Source organism: Bubalus bubalis, chromosome 24, assembly GCF_019923935.1.
Source record: "Bubalus bubalis isolate 160015118507 breed Murrah chromosome 24, NDDB_SH_1, whole genome shotgun sequence".
Lineage (NCBI taxonomy): Eukaryota > Metazoa > Chordata > Mammalia > Artiodactyla > Bovidae > Bubalus > Bubalus bubalis.
In genome coordinates, this window is record NC_059180.1 from 25271308 (window position 1) to 25293622 (window position 22315).

General features: G+C 45.4%; 1 protein-coding gene across 2 annotated transcripts in view; it reads left to right on the forward strand.

Annotated features, from left to right (window-relative positions):
• Positions 1-22315, forward strand: part of TMC7 (transmembrane channel like 7) — a 58471-nt gene that overhangs the window by 4958 nt on the left and 31198 nt on the right. For both annotated transcript variants that reach the window (XM_006073936.4, XM_006073937.4), the window contains exons 2-5: positions 12283-12526; positions 13387-13535; positions 16448-16615; positions 19975-20057. In XM_006073936.4, the coding sequence (XP_006073998.2) occupies positions 12283-12526; positions 13387-13535; positions 16448-16615; positions 19975-20057 (644 nt within the window). The remainder of the gene's footprint in view (positions 1-12282; positions 12527-13386; positions 13536-16447; positions 16616-19974; positions 20058-22315) is intronic.

Below are 22315 nucleotides of genomic sequence, written 5' to 3' on the forward strand. Positions count from 1 at the left end.
TAATGATAAAACCTACTTCAGGGGTCATTTCAAGGATTCAGATAATTTACATAAATAAGTGCTTATATCAGTTATCTACACTGTGTAACAAATTATCCCCACGTTTAGAAGCTTAGAACAATAATAATCACGTATCTCCCAGTTTCTGTGGGTCAGGAATTGGGAAATGAGCTGTCTCAGCTTTCTTGGCCCAGAGTCTCTTGTGAAGTTGCAGTCATGGGGTCAGCCAGCGTAGCCATGCAGTCATCCGAACGCTTGCCTGGGGCTGGCGGATCCCTTCCAGGATGACTTGCTCACATGGATGGGCAGACACTGGCTGTTGACAGGAGGCCTCAGTTCCTCTCCATGTGGACCTCACAGAGGGCTGTCTAAGTGTCCTCGAGACACAGTGGCCGGCTTCTTCCAGAGCAGATGATCCAAGAGAGAGCAAGGCGGAAGCTGTGGTGTCTTATATGAACTGGTCTTAGAAATCACTCTGTTACTTGTTTTGTTCCCATGGGTCAGCCCTGTTCAGTGTGAGTGGGGCCTGTTTAAAGGCGTGAATGTTGGGAGGAGAATATTGTACTCCTCCTGGGGGGAGGGAGTGCATCCTGGGGACCGACTGCTGTGGACCATGTAAGCATTAACTGTTGTTATGATGTCTCTGTTCCCCTGTGTTCAGTTCCTCAGTTGTGTCTGACTCTTTGCAAACCCGTGGACTGTAACCTGCCAGGCTCCTCTGTCCATGGGATTTCCCAGGCAAGAATACTGGCCTGGGTTGCGATTTCCTCCTCCAGAGGATCTTTCTGGCTCAGGGATCAAACCCACATCTCCTGCATTGCAGGTAGATTCTTTACCACTAGGGTCACCTGGGAAGTCCCTTTGTGTTCCTACAAGATGACAAACATCCAGAGCCTTCACATTTTGCATCCTTGTTGGTAGTCAGTTGTATGTATAGTGGTTTGTTTGCACGTCCCTTATTTTAGTGGACACTATGATCCCGGATGGCACCCCACTCCAGTACTCTTGCCTGGAAAATCCCATGGACGGAGGAGCCTGGTAGGCTGCGGTCCATGGGGTCGCTAAGAGTTGGACACGACTGAGCAACTTCGCTTTCACTTTTCACTTTCATGCATTGGAGAAGGAAATGGCAACCCACTCCAGTGTTCTTGCCTGGAGAATCCCAGGGACGGGGGAGCCTGGCGGGCTGCCGTCTATGGGGTCGCACAGAGTCGGACACAACTGAAGTGACTTAGCAGCAGCATGATTCTGGGAAAATCGAAACGAAAAAGGATGGTTGGCCTGGAGAGTCTTAGGCAATGTTATGAAATTCCCTCTGTTCCATGAAGTTTAGACAGTGTCCCATAAAGTCTATCTCAGAAGCTTTTCACAAATATTTTAGACCCTCTAAAATTACAATAAGCCATAAAGGCTCCTTCCCCTTTCCTCTCTCATGACTTAGAATTTACTCTAACCACATATGCCCAGAGAGACTGTTCCAGCCCATCAGGACTTCATTCCGTTCGGTTCAGTTGCTCAGTCATGTCCGACTCCATACCAGCCAGTAAATGAGGTGTGCAGTATGTGTAGGGTAATTACATGCTTGTTCCAGTCAGGAGTCCTTCAGCTAGCATGCATGCAGTGCCTTCTTTAGGGGAGGATCGAGGTATAATTCACGTAACAAAATCACCCACTTTGAAGTGTGCAATTCAGCACCTTGTAGTGCATTCGAAATATGAAACAACCATCACACCTCTAATTCCAAAATAGCTTCATACCCTGGTCTGCTAGTGTCACTGAAAGGATTTAATGAGATAAGCTTGTCAAATGGGGTTGAGTGGTAGCTCTTGGTTTGATTATTATCACGTTATCATTATGCTTATTAGGGCCTTTTCTAGCCCAGTATTATAAGGTTTGATGACTGCAGGTGTTCTAGCGTTACCTGATAGACACTTATGTAGTTAAACAGCTATTTTGTGGGCTATTTTAGTCTGACAGATTGTTTAACATTTGAAGACAAGTAACCATTTGACCTGTAGTGGTTTTTCTGGTTTTATGTTTTTACTTAATCTGCTAGGTCCATTCATCCAGGTCACTCCTCAAAGGTGTCCTGGGTGGGAGGACTCTTGTTCAGGTCTGGACACAGACTGAAGTGGTTGGTTCTCTGGTGAGCCAGCCATCTGACCTGAGTGATTTTTTCCCCCTCTGTCTAGAAGAGGCCAAGAGCTCCGTCTGCCCAGCAGCTCAGGCCCAGATTAGGCCCAAAGGCCGCCCTCAGTGGCTTTTTTTGGTTTGTTTTTTGCAGGAAGTAAAGAATTTAAGGTATAAAAGGGGGAAATGACTTTTCAGTGCTGTAAACTTTGTTGCAGTCTGGCTGCTTTTAAAAGGAGTATTGTTTGGCTGTGGGACCACCCAGTCCTTCTGTGGAGCTGCCCCCACCCACCCTCCTCCCCGGAGGAGGCCAGAAACTGACTCTGAGCCAAAAGCATGTACCAGGCGTGGGCCCAGTGATGGAAGAGGCGGGCGAGGGACGTGCTTTCATGAAGCTTCTAATCCAACAGGGGAGACCCTAAACAGAGGGAAATAGGGTCAGAGACAGCTAAGCATAGCTGCTGAGAAGGAGATAAACAGGTGATGGTATAGAGAGGAGAGCGGCTGCCTGCTGGCTTTCCAGGAGGGACCACTGAGCTGGGGTCCAGGGATGTGGAGGAGCCAGTGCAGGTGAGTGGGAAGAACAGGTGGGAAGAGCGTTCAAGAGGGGCAGTGAGGGGAGCAGAGGGCAGAGGTGGGGAGGATCTGCGTGCATCTGAGGAGGCCTCGGGCTGGAGCTTGGAGAGGAGATGGGATGAGCGCAGCAAGCCGGAGCCGGTTCCTGAAGGTCTGGCAGACTCCCTTAGCAGTTGAATTTGGGACTCGCATGTAGAACTTTCTGGAATTCCTTACAGCCACTCAATGTAGGTGGTATTCAGTTTCAGTTGAGTCGCTCAGTCGTGTCTGACTCTTTGCAACCCCATGGACTTCAGCACGCCAGGCCTCCCTGTCCATCAGCAACTCCCGGAGCTTGCTCAAACTCATGTCCATCGAGTTGGTGATGCTATTGAGTCAGTGATGCCATCGAGTAGGTGGTATTTCTTGCCCATTTTACCTCCCTGGAAACTGAGGCCCTGAGAAGTTACTTGGCAAGCTACTGAAGCAGGAGGAAGTTAATGTTGCTAATCTAGAGCTGCTGTATCTGTGTATCTGTGACATGTTTTTTTAGCCAACCCCATGCTAATCACCAGGGGTATAAGGGTGAGTAAGACACGCTGAGGTCTTTACCCTCATGGTTCAGACCTTAAGTCAGCCTTGGGCAAAGCTCTTGTCTTCTCTGAACTTTCTGTATTGCAAAATGAGAGCAAAATGTAAGAAAAGCCCATCCTGAGGGTCACAGGAGATAACTATGTAAAGGGTTTGACATAATCATGGCACATGGTAAATGCTCAGTAAAGGTGAATGTGGATATTGTCACTTTCAGGAATGTTGGAAATCATTTTTGGAGAGGTCCTAGCCAAGGAAGATAAATTCTACATAGGGAATCCTTAGCAAGAAGACCTCCTCCCCCGACTGCAGATTACATTAAATTCATCAGTAAATAACCAGAGTCCTGGCTTCAAGTACATAGCACAGTATGCTGGGCACTGCTCTCAGCTCGGGGTCTGCAAACTACTGTTGTTGTGTTGTTTAGTTGCTAAGTCATTTCTGACTCTTTGCGACCGCATGAACTGTAGCCCGTCGAGGTCCTCTGTCCATGGGATTTCCCAGGCAAGAACACTGGAGTAGGTTGCCATTTCCATCTCTAGAGGATCTTCCTGACCCAGGAATTGAACCTGAGTCTCCTGCAACCCATGGGCCTAGTCTGATCCACCACCTGTTTTTATGAAGTTTCATTAGAAAACAGTCATGCACATTCATTTATGGATTTATGGCTGCTGCAGTGGCAGGTTGAATAGTTGTAGCAGAGACTGTGTGGTGAATAGTATTTACTATCTGGTTCTTTACAGAAAAGCTTTGCTGTTCTCTTTTCTAAGCACTTGACATACAAGAGCCATTTAATCCTTAAGATGGCTATGTGAGGTGGGAACTGCTGCCCCTATTTTACAGGTGGGAAAACGGAGGCATGGAATGGTCAAGAAACTTGCCAGGTCACACAGGTAGCAAGTGGAGCTGGGGTTAGAATCCAGGCAGCAGGCTACGGAGCCAGTGTACTTAACCTCCGACTGGTCTTGTCACCTCCTTAGACAGACAGGATCACAGTAACTGCTCTGTGGACAGCCCACTGGATGCTCTACAAGCTTGGAAACCAGGAGACCTGGGTTCTGGGGCCTGCATGACTCCGATTGCCCTGAGCAGTTAGTCACTGCTCCTGAAGGCTGTTTGCTTGTCTGGTCATAAAGCCTTGGATCCAGTCATTCCCCAGGTGCCCCACCCAGGTGCCCAGTGGTGTGACTCATGCAGGTCCTCCCTGCCCTGCAGTTCTCAAGTCTGGCAGACAGAGGAAGCTCTCAAGGCCCTGGCCCCTCCCCTCTCGGACTAGACTCTGGACTCCTATGAACGAGGCCCCTCTGTGTTGTTCCATACGGTAGCTACTAGCTATGAAGTGAAGTGAAGTGAAAGTCACTCAGTTGTGTCCAACTCTTTGCAACCCCATGGACTATACAGTTCATGAAATTCTCCAGGCCAGAATACTGGAGTGGGTTGGCCTTTCCCTTCTCCAGGGGATCTTCCCAGCCCAGGGATTGAACCCAGGTCTTCCGCATTGAGGGTGGATTCTTTATCAGCTGAGCCACAAGGGAAGCCCAGATACTAGCTATATGTGGCTGTAAAGTGTAAATCGAATAAAGTCTGATAAAATTAAAAATTCATTTCCTTAGTCTCACCAGCCACATTTCAGTTATGCAGTGGCCACTTGTGGTTACCATATCAAATGGTACAATTATAGAACATTTCCATCACTGCAGGACAGTGTGACCTGATACGTGATGTTCTGCCATGGGATACAGCCAGACTGACCTGTGTAGCTCAAGGACAAAAATAGCCACAGGGCTGCTCAGAGAGATCCTGTTAAATCTGAGTCAGATGATGTCATTCTTCTGCTCAGAATCCCCCTCAGTTCCCACCGTAACCCAAGTATGGTAACACCATTCCCCATAGGTCCTATGTGGGCAAGCTTGTTTTTCCCCAACCTCCTACCCCATTCCTCTCTTTTTGCAGACTCTCCTTCAGCTACATTGGCCTTTCTTGTTCCTTGAAATCACTAGCCACAGTCCTGCCCCAGGGCCTTTGTAAATTTTTTTTTTAATGTTTATGTATTTATTTGGCTGTGCTGGGCCTTAGTTGCAGCATGCAGGATCTTCATTGCATCATGCAAGATCGTTCATTGCAGCACACAGACTTGGTTGCATGTGAGATCTTAGTTCCCCGACCAGGATCGAACCTGTGTCCACTTGCATGAAAGGTGGATTCTTGACCACTGGACCACCAGGGGAGTTCCAGGCCCTTTGTACTTGCTCTTCTCTGTCTATGTCTACCTTGCCCATCTTTATTTTTCTCCATGCATCTATCACAATTTGAAATATACTTAATAAATTTCATTGTCTATTTCCTCCAGAGGCAGGGAGAGTTCTTAAAGTCATCTTCAAGGCTGCGTCCTAGTCCTCGAACAGTGCATGGCACATAGCAATTGCTCAGTAAATCTTTTTGAGTGAGTGAGTGAGTGAATGGCTCAATGGGTGGGTGGGTGGGTGGCCTTGCCAGAAGTAGGGCCATGATGAGTCCCTGGCCTAGGAGGTTTTTGAGCACTTGGTGGAGATGTCATAGCAGCTTTGACCAGACCCCCTGGACCGTGAGCCCCTGCATTAAGAACCTTTGGCAGCTGGCCAGTTATTGGGCAGATTATCCAGATGCCTAGCCCCAGTTAGCATCCAAAATAAAAACAATGTCACACACATAGACATGAGTGGAAATAAGTCTAAGAAGCCCTGAAATTGTTGTCTGCATTGTCTTATTGGTAACATCAAAAACTGAGTGTATATGCATGTGTCTAATAGGGCTGGCTTATGTAAAGTATCTGAAATAGAAAAGGATGTAATATATGGTCAGGGGCACCCCAGGTGGCTCAGTGGTAAAGAATCTGCCTGTTAATGCAGGAGACACGGGTTTGATCACTGGCTAACCCACTCCAGTATTCTTGCCTGGGAAATGTCATGGACAGAGAAGCCGGGTGGGTTACAGTCCATGGGGTTGCAAAGAATCAGACATGACTTAGTGACTAAACAGCAGCAGCCAGCGGTGTGTGGTCAACATCTCAATACTTCTTGCTAACTTTTTCAGTTGTGAAAAAAAATCATGTCTAAAGAAAATAATATTAAATGCTTAAATTCCTTAGATCTTTTTCTCAATTTTGGTGCCCCTGTGTTGGTGGTATGCTAAATATTTACTTTGATCTGCCTGATGGGTGAGCCAATGTTGCCTGTATCCTCAGCACCAAATTCATTTATTCACAATTGATGCTTGCGTTCATTAATTTAACAGATTTTTATTAAGCATCCACTGTGAGTCAGGCTCTGTGCTAGAACCTGGGGACTCAGTGGTAAAGGAGAGAGATGAGGTCCCTTTGCTCCTGAAGGTCACAGTCTAATGGTGGAGGGAAAGGGTCAGAGACTATGCAGGTAAATCCTTAGGGAGGAGGATGGGATAATGACAGGGATGTTGTAGTAGGCTGGACACTTAGGAGACACGTGCCGGTTGGAGAAGGGAGGGAAAGCTCTTGCAGGCAGGAAGCAAGTCCGCAAAACTTCATCATCTCCAGAGCCCCGGGCCCCAGCCTGGGGTCCCACCCAGAGAGGGATCCCATACAAAGTATCAAACAGAACTGATTCCCACAGCAACTGGCAGGTTGCCTGGACCAGATGACCCAGAAGGTCCCTTCTTTCCTAGAGTTCCCATGATTCTTTGAGGGAAGAAAAACCCTGAAGGGAAGCCAGCACCCATCCAGTCGGGCTAGGTTTTTGGCAAGCTCGTGAGGGAGGTGGTGGTGGTTTTAGTGCCGTTTGGCCTGTGCCCACATTCTGGGAATGTTTGTGCCCTTTGGTAGGAGTTGGTGTCCTATGGAAAGAGCTGCCAGGGAAATTGGGACCTGAAGATGCTCTCTAGATGTGCCTGCCTCTGCCCATTCATTCATTCATTCTTCAGATGGAGGGCTTTCTGTGAGCACGACACTGCTCTAAGCTTCAAAGAGACTAACTTTGTTCTTAACCTGGAAGGACAGCATTGTTATACCTGCCCCTGCCTCCATATCCCCTGTAATTATCTGGCCATCCTCCCACCTAAGTAACCACCTACTTGCTGAAATCTGGCTCCAGTGGCCAATAGCTTCTAGAGCTTCCTAGATGGGGGCACCCCAGTATCTGAGACATGCGCCCCCTCCCAGGCAAATGGTCATCAAGGAGCCCACACACCACAGGCTTAAACGATCAGCTCAAGAGAACATCTGACATTCATGAGACATTCTTGTCCTCTCAAACGAGAAATCCAAGGCTAGGAGAGGTGATGCTACCTGCCTTTCTAAGAAGCGGTAGAACCAGGAATCTGTCTTGGCATCAAAGCCTTGGGCAAGCTGCCATCTCTCTGGGCCTCAGGTCCCTGAAGAAAGCCAGGGCACCTCCCCCAGGTTGGCATAAGAAATTCAGTGACATCATGCTGTAGAAAGTATGTGGTCCTAGGTAGATCAGCTATAAAAATGATGCCTGTGTCCAAAGGTTGTGAATTTTTTTTTTTTTTTAACTTGAAGATGGAGAACTTCCAGGGATGTCTGAAAAGAAAAAAGCATTCCTCTTCAATGATGGCCATTTTGGATTTTCTTTGTAGGGGAGGGTCACATTGTGGCATGTGGGATCTTAGCTCCCTATCTAGGGATCAAACCTGTGCCCCCTGCAGTAGAAGCTCGGGGTCCTACTCCAAGGACCACCAGGGAATCACTGGCCATTTTGAAAATAGAATTTTCCACAAGAGACTGTTGTTGGGAAATGTGGACAGGATGTATCCTTCCTGTGGTGTGGATGCAAGAATAATCCAATAGTTAATTTGTATGGCATTGTAGTGTCTATGAAGTATTTTCAAATTAGTAAAGCCTATAGCTTTGCCACGTGAGAGGTTCCTAGTTTCAGCACTTCCAGCTGTGTGAGTGGCAAAACACCTAGCCTTCTGAGCCTCAGTTTCTTCATCTGTAAAACAGGACAATTCTGTTCAAAGAGTAGCTCAAGAGAATTGACTGTGGTGATACATATTGTATACTTCCAATAGTTCAAATATTCCGAGCCAGTATTATTTATGCTGTTGGTAAATGTGTCCTCATGATCACTTCGATGAGATCATGGTATTATATCCCCTGTTCCTGAGATGAGAAACAAGTGACTCAGAGATGGTCTTTGTCTCCACTGGGGTGTCAGCTTCCAGCTCCAGCCCTGGGTCCCTGACCTCGTGGTCACTGAATATTCAGTGAATATCCCCCATCAGATGCAAAGACCTTTGTTCTGGTTAATAACAGCCCTTTGTCGCTGGCCAGAGGGAGAAGCAGCCTCCAGCTGGGCTTGGACTCCGTAGCCTTCAGTCCACTCCCACCCCGCCCCTCGTGTTTGCTTAGGGACCACATTACCAATGGAAGTTTATGGAAGTCTGTCATACCCTCAGGGAGTGTGGGGGCCTGGGAGTGAAAGGTTGAGTGGGATTCGCAGGCTTATACTTGGCGACTGGCGGCGCTCCAGACGCGTGTCTGTGTCATCGTCAGTGGGTCAGCTGCTGTACCGTGTGAACACGCCCATCAGAGAGGTGACGATTACGGCTCTGCACCGTCAGACTCCAGCTTGGATCGAGCCTTGGCCGGTCCTCCTCTCCCAGTGCCCTGCTGTCTATAAGTACATTGACGGAGCCTGCTGCGTGCCGGGCTGTGCTCAGTGTTTCTATCTGCATGATCGCCTTTGAGTCTCATAAGCTGGCACTCCTGTGATGGGTCTCGTCCTCAGCCTCAAAGCCTACAGAGTGACCCTTTGAAATGTGGTCAGATCACAACATGCTTTGGCCCAGAACCCTGGGTGACTGCCCATCTGCCACATCGAAAGGTCATAGCCCAGCCCACAGAGTCTGACCTGGTCTGGCCTGGCCACCTCTGACCCCTGCTTTCTACTCTTTCTGTCCCAGCTCCCTCTTGTTGCTTAATAGATTGCGCCACACGTGATAGCTTAAGCCATTGTAATCTTTCTGCTGATCCTGTGCATCCGGAACTGAACAGGCTACAGAGGAGACAGTTTGCTCAGCTGTGTGTCATGTCTGCTGGCTCTGAGCATCCAGTGGCCTTTTCACGCCCATGGCGGGGATGACCCGGAGGGCTGGGGACCCCAGCTCACTGGGTTCATAAGCCAGGACCTTGGTTCTCGCTGTCATCCAGTTCCTTGGCTGTCTTCCTTGGAGGCTTGCAGCTTCTTTCTCTCCACGTGGTCGTGCCCGCAGCACAGGTGAACTTCTTACACAGCAGCCCCAGGCTTCCAACAGCACAAGTGAAAATGTTAGCTGCTCAGTCATGTCCAGTTCTTTGTGACCCCATGGTCTATAGCTCACCAGGCTCCTCTGTCCTTGGAATTCTCCAGGCAAGAATGCTGGAGTGGGTAGCCATTCCCTTCTCCAGGGGATCTTCCTGATCCAAGGATCGAACAGAGTCTCCTGCATTGCAGGCAGATTCTTTACCATCTGAGCCAGCAGGGAAAGGTAGAAGCTTCCAGGCCTTTTAAGGCTTGAGTCTGGAACTGGCAGAGTGTCACCTCTGTTGCAACTTTGGTGAAAGCAAGTCACAGATCCAGCCCAGATTCAAGGGGAGGGGACCCCAGAGGGCTGGTGTGGCTCTTTGGGGGCCTCCAGCAAAAGACCCCGTGAGGCTCCCATTCATTCACTCTTCCCCAGCCACCCAGGCCTCTGTCCTCGTCTTCAAACACACGGTGCACACCCCTGCCTCAGGGCTTTTGCACTTGTTTCCCTCTCCCAAAATTCCCTTCACCCAGTATCCACAGGGTATACATACCACCCCTCCATTTAGGCCTCAGCTTAAATGCTACCTTAGTAGAGAAGCCATACCTGACTCGATCTTATAAAAAACAAGGTACCCTGCCTGTTACCTCTGTGCCCTTACCTGACTCTTTTTTTTTTTTTTTTTTGCACTCATTACTTCCTGGCATGGGCTTCCCAGCTGGCACTAGTGGTAAAGAACCCACCTGCCAATGTAGGAAGCACAGAGACAAGGGTTCGATCCCTGAGTCAGGAAGATCCCCTGGAGGAGGAAATGACTACCCACTCCAATATTCTTGCCTGGGAAATCCCGTGGACAGAGGAGCATAGCTGGCTACAGTCCATGGGGTTGCAAAGAGTCAGACACAACTGAGTGACTGAGCACGCACACACTTCCTGGCATATTTATTGCATGTGTATTGTCTGATCTTGCTATGCCCCCTCCTTAGAAAACAAGTGTCGTGTGAGTCAGATGTTTACTTTGTTCACTTCAGTATCCCTTGCTCCACATCTGACACACGATAGGTATACTTGGTGAATGAATTCATTTTTGAGGTGAGGCAACTGAAGCTCAGAGAGATTTAAGTAACTTTCCCAGAGACGCAGCTGGTAATTGACAGATCCTGGATTCAAATCCAAAGAAGCTTTGCTGCCTGTCGGGGGAATTGCTTATTATTACAGCTGCCTCCTACCTCCTCCTTCCATGTCCTGTCTCCATTCAGGATGGTCTTCCCCAGTTAGGATCAGATCAGGCATAAAATCCACCCTGATGGTGGTGTTCATTCCTCACCTCCAAAAGGAAAGCTCTCCCTTCGTGGACTGCTGTACAGGGCACAGCGAAACTTGGCCTCCAGCCATGACCTGATGGAGCAGCGTGAATAGTCTTGAGTAGGCAGACCTGGCTCTGTTTGCAGCTCCCCTCCCCACCAACACACTTTCTAAGCACAGGCAAAGTACAGATGTCATCCTCTCATCCATCCATCAATGAGTGAGTGTTGAACTGCTCTGAGCCAAGTATTTTCTTGAACTACTACGCTGGGTCCTGGGTCGCAATGGTGAGGAAATCATCACGGTCCCTACCCTCCAAGAACTTAGAGTCCACGGGGCAAGACGGACGTGCTCACATAGCCATACAAATAAATACAAGGTTATAGATTGTGGTAAGTGCTGTCAAGGGCTTACTGTGTATGGGAAAATATGTAACAGTAGAAGTACGGTGAGGCAGGGATGGTTTCCTCGAGGAAGAGACTTTCAAGTAGGAGCTAAGAGATGGAGCAGATTCTGTCCAGGCAGAGGGAACAGCATGTGCAAAGGCCCTGAGGAAGAGGGATCAGGCCCAGTTTAGTGTATGAAGGATCCTAAGAAATGTAGTTTGGAGGGCACAGGGCCTGAGGAGCTGGCAGGCAGGCAGGAGTCAGATTGTGCAGGGCTTTGAGGACTTGGGCAAGGGGTTGGGGAACCATGAGTGACTTTGTTTTCTCATCTGTAAAATGGGGATGATAATAGTACCTGCCTCCCTATGTGTGAGGGATCAGTGGTCAGTTGAGCAACTGTAGACTGTGTAGGCTGGCCTGGAGCAATCATCCCCTCTCTGCCTGGTCTCCACCTCCAGCAGGTTAGCTCCGGCTTGTTCACAAAGCAGCAGCTGGTCCAGAGAGCAGCTGAAGCCGGCAAGGCCTCCTGAGGCTGGACTTAGAACTGACACAGCATCACTTTTGTTGCATTCTGTTGGTCCAGGCAGGTCATTAGGCCAGTCCACATCCCATGAGTGTGTGTGACTCTCTTAACACAGTGCCTGGTGCATAGGAAATGCTCCATAAACCCTATTATTATTGTTGTTGTTGTTGACGATGATGTTCTTGTCACTGTGCATCCCATTTGACAAATGAAAAGCAGGTTGGGTTACTCCAAACCTCACACTTAGCAAGTGGCTGCAGCCAAACACTAGAATGCAAGTATCATGTAATGTAAAGCATGTTTGCAAACACGTCTGCTTAAAGTGAACCCTTTTGCAGATGATTTTATTGTCCTGAACTTGAATACCATCCTGGTAAATAAAATAATTAAGAAGTCCTTTGGTCAGCGCCCTAGGCTCCTGAGTGTCTGTGAGGTTTAGTTAGGGTCTCTGAGATCCAAGTGTCCTAAGTAAGTTTTGGTTTTTGGCTCCCAGGTTCACTGGGGAGAATGATGGTTTTCTTCTTTCTTACCCAGAGAGCCTCTCTTTGGACTCCAGTTGCTTTTCATCGCCACCTGTGAATTTCCTTCAAGAATTGCCAAGTTACCGCTCCATTGCTCGTAAGAGGACAACCATCCTTTCCCGGGACAAGCAAAGTGGCACTTTGCTGAAGCCAACAGACTCTTACAATTTCCAACTGGAGGGAGAACTCACTGAAGACCTTGATAGCCAATCCATTCGAAAATATGCACTGAACATTTCTGAGAAGCGGAGACTAAGGTTTGTCCATTCGCCGTCTGGAGGGCATATGATGTCTGTTTTGGGAAAGGGGGCCTTTTAGGCATAGAATACATTTCCTGACGAGTTCACATAATTAAGTTTATTACTTGGGATAAGCTAAGCTGCTATGACAAAGATACCCACACACATAAAATCTCAGCATACTAGAAATTTATTTCTTGCTCACATAAAGGTCCTGGGCTGAGGTCAAGGGGAGACTTTGCAGTCACTCAGGGACCCAGGCTCTTTCTGTCTTACGGCTCTGCAACCTCCAAAGCCGCGTTGCTTTCTGCAGTCACTCTGTTCCCCCTAACCCCCAGCTCCTGCCAACCATTATTCTACTCTCTATCTCTGTAGATTTGCCATTCTGGATATTTCATGTAAATGGAATCGTATAATACAGGACCTTTTGTGTCTGACTTCTTTCACTTAGCTGCATGTTTTTAAGGTTCACTGAAGTTGTAGCATGTATCGGTACTTCCTTTTTATGACTGAATAATATTCTATTGTGTGGCTATATCAGTTTGTTTATCCACTTATCCTTTGATAGAGATTTAGGTTGTTAGCATCTTTTGGCTACTCTTATCAGTGCTGCACTGAATATTTGTGTACAAGTTTTTGTTTGGACCTTGTTTTCAATTCTTCTGGAGTCTCTACCTAGGAGTGGAATTGCTGGGTCATATGGCAATTCTTTGTTTAAATTTTGAGGAGCTGCCAAACTTTTGCCTTGTGGTCGCACTGTTTTGCATTCCCACCAGCAGTGTATGAGGGCTCCAGGTTTTCCACATCCTCTCGGTAGGGGCTTGATCTGATGCTGAAGTTGGGGACCCTGCCATTCTCATGCTTGTTTATTAATGCAGGGACATTCAGGAGACCCAAATGAAGTACCTGTCTGAGTGGGACCAGTGGAAACGGTATAGCAGCAAGTCTTGGAAGAGGTTCATAGAGAAGGCTCGCGAGATGACGACCCACCTGGAGCTGTGGCGGGAGGACATTCGCAGCATAGAAGGTACCGCAGCCCACGCTGCCCATGCTCCTCTGCAGAAGTAGCCTGCCCTTAGAGAAAGTACGGCTTTGTTCTCACCCACCTCCAGCTGAAATGTCATCTTTCCTTCCATGGGGAATGCGAGCAGCACACCACAGTTAGGGCTAATAGAGCCTGTGTCTTCATCACCGGGAAAATCACAAGGTGTCTTCCCATCCCTTCTACATGTTGCAGTTGTCTGGGAATAGCTCGTGTGCTCATCTTGGCTTTGAAATTACAGCAGTGATTAGATCTGCCGCTAGTTCTTGTTTTTGAATACTAATGAAGATATTCGTGTATTAATCTATTGCCAATTTAGTTTGTAATATTGTGATATCATATGGACAAATAACCATTTGTATTTTGTGCATTTAAGAGTATTATTGCAAGATGGGGTTCAATAGGACTTATCAGATTGCAGAGGCAGCCATGGCCCTGAACACACTTACTTCCCCATAGTGGTGAGAATTGGGATGAAGTACAGACAGACCAGGCTTTGCCAGTAGCTCAGTTGGTGAAGAATCTGCCCACAGTGCAGGAGACCCAGGTCTGATCCCTGGGTCAGGAAGATGCCTGGAGAAGGAAATGGCAACACACTCCAGTATTCTTGCCTGGAGAATCCCATGGACAGAGGAACCTGGCGGGCTACAGTCATGGAGTCACAAAGAGTCGGACATGACTGAGCGACTAAGCACAGCACAGGCAGACCTAGGGGTCATTGCAGGTTTGGTTCCAGACTACCTCAATAAGTAATAATAAAGTGAGTCACACAATTTGTTGGTTTCCCAGTGCATATAAAAGTTGTGATTACACTATACTGTAGTCTGTTATGGTACAATAGCACTGTATCTAAAAAATAATGTATATACCTTAATTAAAAAGTACTGTCGGCATTTATCATCTGTGTATCTCAGGTTAAAAAACTTGCCCTAGTTCATTATCTAAGATAAGGCAAATCCAGAATTTGAGCCCAGGCAATGAAGCTTCAGAGCCCAAGGTTTTAGCCATCATGCCCAGCTTCCTCTCCTGTAAGGGGCCACCTTTCTGGAGATTTTCATCATATATAATGGTGAAATGAAGTGAACGTGAAAGTCACTCAGTTGTGTCCAACTCTTTGCAACCCCATGGACTATACGGTCCATGGAATTATCCAGGCCAGAATACTGGAGTGGGTAGCCTTTCCCTTCTCCAGGGGATCTTCCCAACCCAGGGATCGAACCAGGTCTCCTGCATTGCAGGTGGATTCTTTACCAGCTGAACCACAAGGAAAGCCCAGGAATACTGGAATGGGTAGCCTATCCGTTCCCCAGAAGATCTTCCTTACCCAGGAGTTGAACCAGGGTCTCCTGCATTGTGGGCGGATTCTTTACCAGCTGAGCTATGAATGGTGAAATACTGAAAGCTTTTCTCTTAAGATTGAGAATGAAGATCAGGTTGATAATTATCACAGATTCTATTCATCATCTCAGAAGTCCTAGCTAATGTACAATGATTGGGGAAAAAATAAAAAAGGCAGAATGACCAGAAAGGAAGAAATAACTTGTCTTTTTTTTTCCAGATTACATGATTTATTTGTAGAAAACAAATTATTAGCACTGATGTGAATTTAGCAATGTGCTAGTTGTAACCGCTGTATATAAAACTAATTGTATTTCTATAAACCAGCGTGTGTGCTTGGTCACTAAGTCATGTTCGACTCTTTGTGACCCCATGGATTGTAGCCCATCAGGCTCTTCTGTCCATGGGATTCTCCAGGCAAGAATACTGGAGTGGGTTGCCATTTCCTCCTCCAGAGGATCTTCCCAACCCAGGGACAGAACCTGCATCTCCTGCATTGGCAGGTGGATTCTTTACCACTGAGCCACCAGGGCTTCCCTATATTACCAGCAACAAATATTTAAAAAATAAGTTACACAATAGTATCATTATACCTAGGAATACATCTAAAGAACTGTGTGAAATAATTGTGCACAGAAAACTATAAAATGTTGTTGAGAGAAATTAACTTATATACATACCATGTTCATGGCTCAAAGGCTCAATATTATAAAGATGTCACTTGTTCTCAAACTGACGTATAAATCTCGGTAAGAATCTCAGCAGATTTTGCACACATATGTATGTGTGCAAAACAAATATGCTGATTTTAATATTTATATAGAAATGCAGAGAACCAAGGATGCCTGAGGAAGAAGAGAGCTTTAAGACTTAGAGCATCATATATCAAATATTATTTTAAGTCTGCAGTGATGAGACAGTCTGGTGTTGTCCTAGGATAGACAAACAGACCAACTGAACAGAAGAGAGAATTTAGAAACAGGTCCATGAATATATTTGTTGTTGTTTAGTCACTAATTCATGTCTGACTCTTTTGCGACCCCATTACTGTAGCCCACCAGGCTCCTCTGTCCATGGATTTCCCAGGCCACAATACTGGAGTGGGTTACTATTTCCTTCTCCAGGGGATCTTCCCAACCCAGGGATCGAACCCATGTCATCTGCTTGACAGGTGGTTTCTTTATCACTGAGCCACTTGGGAAGCCTTCATAAGTATATAGTCAATTACAAATGTACTACTGCAGTTCACTAGGGAAAAGATCACCTGTTCAATAAATGGTGCTGAGTTAATTAGATATTCCTATGAGAAAATGTAAATATTGACCCCTCCCTCACACCATTTCAAATTAGTAATTTATAATTGATTGTAGATTTACATGTGAAAGTTTAAATCACTAGGAAATAGAGCCTTGAAGCCAACAATGGAGAATATAAAATGATTCTTCCTTCCCCCACCAAGATCCTCCAATTTCAGTTCAGTCCTCCGTGGCTGACTGAACCTGCAGTGGGTACTGGGGCCATACTCCTGGTCAGTGATTTCTGAATTTCTTTTTTTCCAGGGAAATTTGGCACTGGGATTCAGTCCTACTTCTCCTTCTTACGATTTCTGGTGTTGCTGAATTTGGTGATATTTCTGATCATCTTTATGGTGGTTTTGCTCCCAGTCTTGCTCACCACATACAAGATCACCAACAGCAGCTTTATTCTCATTCCATCTCAAGACGTGGGTGAGTGTAAGAGGCCTGGCTTGCCATGAAGAGTGTTCTTTTCATTGCGTACCTAGTTACAGTGCTGCTTTCTCTAGCGGTCTTTATAATCCAAGTCTTGGGTGACTGTATTAGGATAGGCTAGGCTGTTTGCGGAAACAGATGACCCCATAGCACAGTGTCTGATAACCACCAAGTTTCTTTCTTATTCACACTGTGTGTCCATCATGGTTTGGTGGTGCCTTTGTTCCACGTTGTCTTCTCTCTGGAGCCCAAGCTGATGGAGCAGCCTGTCTTCGGACCACTGGCAGTCACGATGTCCAGAGAAAAAAGAGTCGTGGCAAACATGTGCTGGCTCCTAATGCTTCTGCCTGGAGATGACACACATCCTTTTTACCGCATCTTATTAGCCAGTGCAAGTCACTTGCCACTCCTGGATTCAGCAAGGCATTTGGGAGAAGCAGTGAAGGGTAGAAAGTGGAATACTTAGTAAACATAATACAATCTACTCCAGTGACTTTATTTCAGGCTTTTATTTCCCATAATGGTCATGCTCAGGCTGCCATTCATTAAACACTAGTAATTTGCCAGACTCTGTGGCAGTAATGGGCGTGTGTTTTCTTACTGAATGCTCAACATGTTTTGCTTCTATCACATGACTCCTTCCCCAGAAAAACTCCCTCTAGCGTCACTTCTGTGGCCCTCAGCATTCCTCTTCATCACATTTGTTTTTGTTTTAATTCTATTACACTTAAAAATCAAATGAGAATAACGTGGAAATCCTGACTCTTTGAGTGCCTACTGTATGCCTGATGCTGAATTCTCATTTCCTAATATGTGCATTTCACAGATGAATATCACCTGCTGCTGTGGGAAGACTCTGGGTTCAGTTTCAAGGCCCACCTCCACTAGTTGGTTAGACTGTCTGAGCCTCATTTTCCTTGTTTGTAGAAAGTGATGATATAAATAGTGAGACAGTTGTTTCATTATTCAGATAATAACTATACTATTTAATACTTGGGCCATTAAAAATGTTTACTATTTAGATTATAAATAATTAAAAACAATAATATAAAGTATATTATTTAATATGAAAAAATTTTAAAGTATAAGTAATGATTATTTAAGCCATACTCATAATTTTTAAATGAGTATTAAGATAATACAGTACTTTGCCCATGGAAAGTGCTTAATAAATGGCAGCTGTTATTTATTTATTTAGTATTATTTCTTTCTAGAAGAACTGAAAACCATTCTGTCTTACTGGGCACCACTGCCTGTTCAGTGGTCCGTTCAGCTGTGAGCAGGGCCTTGGACAGAGGGAGGCCACCCTCTTGGAGGAAATGGAGCTGGACTCTGAGCGTGGATGCCACGAGTCTCTGCTTTCTCATTATTTCCTTTGACTACATCGTCCTCCCATGCATGCTTTTTTTTTTTACTTACCTACTAGACTTTGTTCCTTCAGGAAAGGATCAGAAGTCCCTCTCTTCCTTTTCTTACCTTCCTTCCCTTTTTCATTCTTTCAGTGCTTATTGAGTACCTGCTGTGTGCCAGCCCTTAATTCAGGTCCTGGCAGGAGCTACCACACCTGAGTCCATGTAGTACCCTCTAGCAAAGGGTGGGGGTTAGGAAGGGATCTCATGAAGAGGCATATGAAGGATGAATTTGCCTGTGGGGAGGGGAAAGGATAAGGTACTGAGAGGTTGGACACCAGGACTCTGGAGGGGTCCCCTGAGCCCTCTGTGAAGACAGGTGAGCCCAGCAGGACAAGAAGGCTGCCACTGGAGAACTTGGGGAAGCATCTTCATGCAGACGAACAGAAGTTGCAAAGGTTCAGAGATGAGAATAACTCAGCATACTGGAGACATGAGAAGCCTAGCGTGACGTGGGCACACTTCCTGGGAAGGGCCGGGTAGTCAATATTTTAGGATTGGTAGGCCACACGGTCTTTGTTGCAACTACTCAGTGCTGCCATGGTGGCACGAAAGTGGCCGTGGACAGATGTCCTGAATGAGCACGGCTGTGTTCTGATAACACGGTACTGACAAAAAGAGGCAGCTGGCCAAATTTGGCCCTCGGGCCACAGTTTGCTGATGTCTAGGCTTGACAGGGTGATGAGCAGAGAAGCAGCTGTCTCATTCCATCTTCCTGACTCTACTCCCAAACAGAGTGACTATCTCCCTCCTCTTTACTCTAATACTGTGTTCATAAACCATTGAGCACCTTACACACACCTGACTCCTACTTGCCTTTTCTACCGCTAGATGGTAAGCTTTTCAAAGGCAGTAACTTCTACTTATCATTTTATCTCCAACATCTACCTGATGCATAGTAACTAAGAAATGTTTGTTGAATGAATAAATAAGCACTCACATTAGAATTATAAAATAGAAAAGCTGGGATTGGCCTTGGAGAAACTGATTCAACTCTCTTATTTTAACAAAGGGGAAACTAAGGCCCAGAGAAGGGGTCGTGGATCGGATTATTTTCCCCAGTTTTTCACTCTCCTGTAATTGTGACTTGCAGAACCTCCCACTGTGGGCCAAGAATACTTTCTGATCCCATTGATATTGTACTTGGCTATGTGACTTGTTTTGTCCAATGGAATTTTAGCTTGAAATGGCTTTATGTGGTTGTCCTGCCTTATAAGAAGAGTCATGAAGAGAGCACCCCCCATATAGCCATTGCATCTCCAGTCTGTCCCCTGAGTGGAGTCATACAGAGAATACCTCCATGTAACTGGGAGCCTGGTATCCATACTGGCTTATCCTGAATGAGCTTCATGTTCTCAAACTGCAGACCTTGAAGGAGAAAATAAATATTTGGAGGTTAAGTCATTGAGACTTGGGGCTATTTATTACACAGCAGTAGCTGACTGATACAAAGCAAGTGAATTAGTTGATCAAGCACAATGTAGTGTCACTAAAATTGGTGTTCAAAAAATTTCTGGATCAGTTTTATATAGGTAAATATGTGTTTTTTTAGAGTGAAACAGCTTGTTAATTTACATACATGTAGAGATCTTTTAAAATTGGATATGCTTAAAATGCAATAATAATTATATCAGCCATATCTTCTAAAACATGTGCAAACATGAACTCCAAAATGTAAAATGCCAATATAGTCAGAAAACTTGTACTGTAATAGACCCTTATAATAGAAAATGTATAGAAAAACGTATATCCCCAGATACTTAGAATAGTGAAAGGGGAAAATGGTATTGTACTTGGTACACTGGGGTTTGGGTTGCAAATAGATTCATAAACACAGCCATACATAACTGTATATGACTACATATACATGCATATGTACACAAATTATGATAAGGTTCTAAAGACTGAGGCTGTTCCCACTGATGTTCTTGTTTTTGTTTTTTACAGATATTCAATGCACAGTGTATCCAATAAGTAGTTCTGGACTCATTTACTTTTACAGTTATATCATAGACTTACTTTCTGGCACTGTAAGTATTTAACATAATTCTAGATTTGGATCCTCAGTACTGAAATAGGTCTCTGAATGTCTGCAGTGAGAGTCAAACATGAGTGTTGACACAAGTACTGGTTAAAAAAACAGTATTTGCAGTGACCTTATTGGCGAGGATGATGTTCATCCCCCCTGCTTAGATATACAGGAAAAGTGCTTTGTCGCTTTCAGCCCTTGGCTTTTGCCTAATGCCTGCCGCCTTCTTATTGACCTGTAACAAAATCTGAGATCCCCCGTAGACGGAAGCTTCAGTGAATATAAACCCAGATAGAATGTGTTTAACTTCTCTGACATTGAAAAACCTTAAGATTTTGTAGTCCTAGACCACCTGGATGAAAGCTATGACTCTTCTCCCCAGAAATTACACACACAAGGATTTGTGGCACACACGTGCACAACATACATGCACACGCACACACAACTGTGCACACACGGACATGTTCCATGGAATCTCTTAAAAGACTGTTGTGATGTGTGCTTAGTCGCTCAGTTGTGTCCGGCTCTTTGTGACCCCATGAACTGTAGCCCGCCAGGCTTCTCTGCCCATGGGGATTCTCCAGGCACGAGTACTGGAGTGGGTTGCCATGCCCTCCTCCAGGGAATCTTCCCAACCCAGGGATCAAACCCAGGTCTCCTGCATTGCAGGCAGATTCTTTACCATCTGAACTACTAGGGAAGCCCTGAAAGACTGTTAATCCCATGTTAACTCTGATGCTCTGAAATGGAATTAATGTCATCCTTCCTATGATAGTTCCAAAGGTTTTCTTTTCTTTTTATTCTTGACTCTAAAAAATTATTTTTTGTGTGTGTTTTCATTTTTTTAATCCCACTTTTTTCCAGCAAATAAGAGTGCCCATGAAAAGTGGCTGTCTCTGCCTTGTGGAAGAGGGTTTCTCAGCCTTGGACCTGATGCTCCTGTATTATAGGCCTGTGCTGTGCCCTGGGGGGCATCACAGCATCCTGCCTTCCCTCCACTCAGTGCCAGTAGCAGCCCCACAGCTGTGACAACCAAACGTGCCTCCAGACATTGCCAGATGTGTCCTGGGGCACAGAATTGCCCCAGATTGAGAACCACTCCTTTACCTGTTTTTAAAAACTGTTGTTTAGTCACGAAGTGGACAACATATAATTGTCATGTCTTTTGCGACCCCATGGAAAACACAACTATATTAAAATATCTTTCTGAAGGTTACTGATATTAAAATGCCATGTCATCGAACATTTCTAAATTAACAAATAGAAAGCTTCAAATTTGCCCACCACGTTCAATTTTGAAAAAGTGGTTCTTACATCTCTGCTTTCATGTTCTCCTTAGAACAACTGAGAGGAATTGTCAGGTGGGTGTTAAAATGTCCACTGTGCAAATTGGAAAGCTGAAACTTGCAAGCTATACAAGGAGAGGCAAGTCAGTGACTCACCCGAGGTAAATGCGGGTGAGATCACATCCCAGAACTGCGGTTAGCCCCGTTTGATTTGGTCATATCCCACAAGAGAAGTTTCTCCTTGTGGAGCTCCGCACACCATGATCATCTTCATCATAGAAAAGATTTTATAGGAGACTTAGATGCACTTGATCATAAATGTTCAGTAAATTACGCATGATAAAAAATAGCCCTGCCCCAAAGAATGAAGTTTCTATAGCGATGAGAATGTTCTGAATCTATGCTGTGAAATTCGACAGCCACTAACTCTTAAGTACTTGAGTTACATGGCTACTGTGACCAAGAAATTGAATTTTAATTTAATTTTATTGTTCATTTCAATTTCAATTTATTTGTTTTCAATAGGTGTTTTAAAAACCATTCTACACACATTACAGAATGGCTATCACATACATTCCCTGTGATGTCACTGTTCTCACCTATGCAAGCAAGTAGCACACTTACACATAGTTTCCATGTGTTTTTAAGCACTTCTGTTCGTGTTTATGGAATGAGCAGAGCATCCACTCATGCTACAGGATTTTCTATGCAGTAAGCACATGCTACTTTAACATATTTCTTACAAGTGTTTTTTAATATTTCTATGTGTCTTACAAAACGACTGTCACGTCCACTTGTGGAAATGCTGGGATTCATTTCTCCATGTGTGTTGCAAGTCTGTAGCAGTCTTACAAACTTCTCTCACACTGACTTTTAAAAATTTTCTACACGCATTACAGAATTGACATCCCATGCATTGACTAAAATAAAAGTATTCTGAACATATTGAGCATGTAGCACTTTGACAACCATC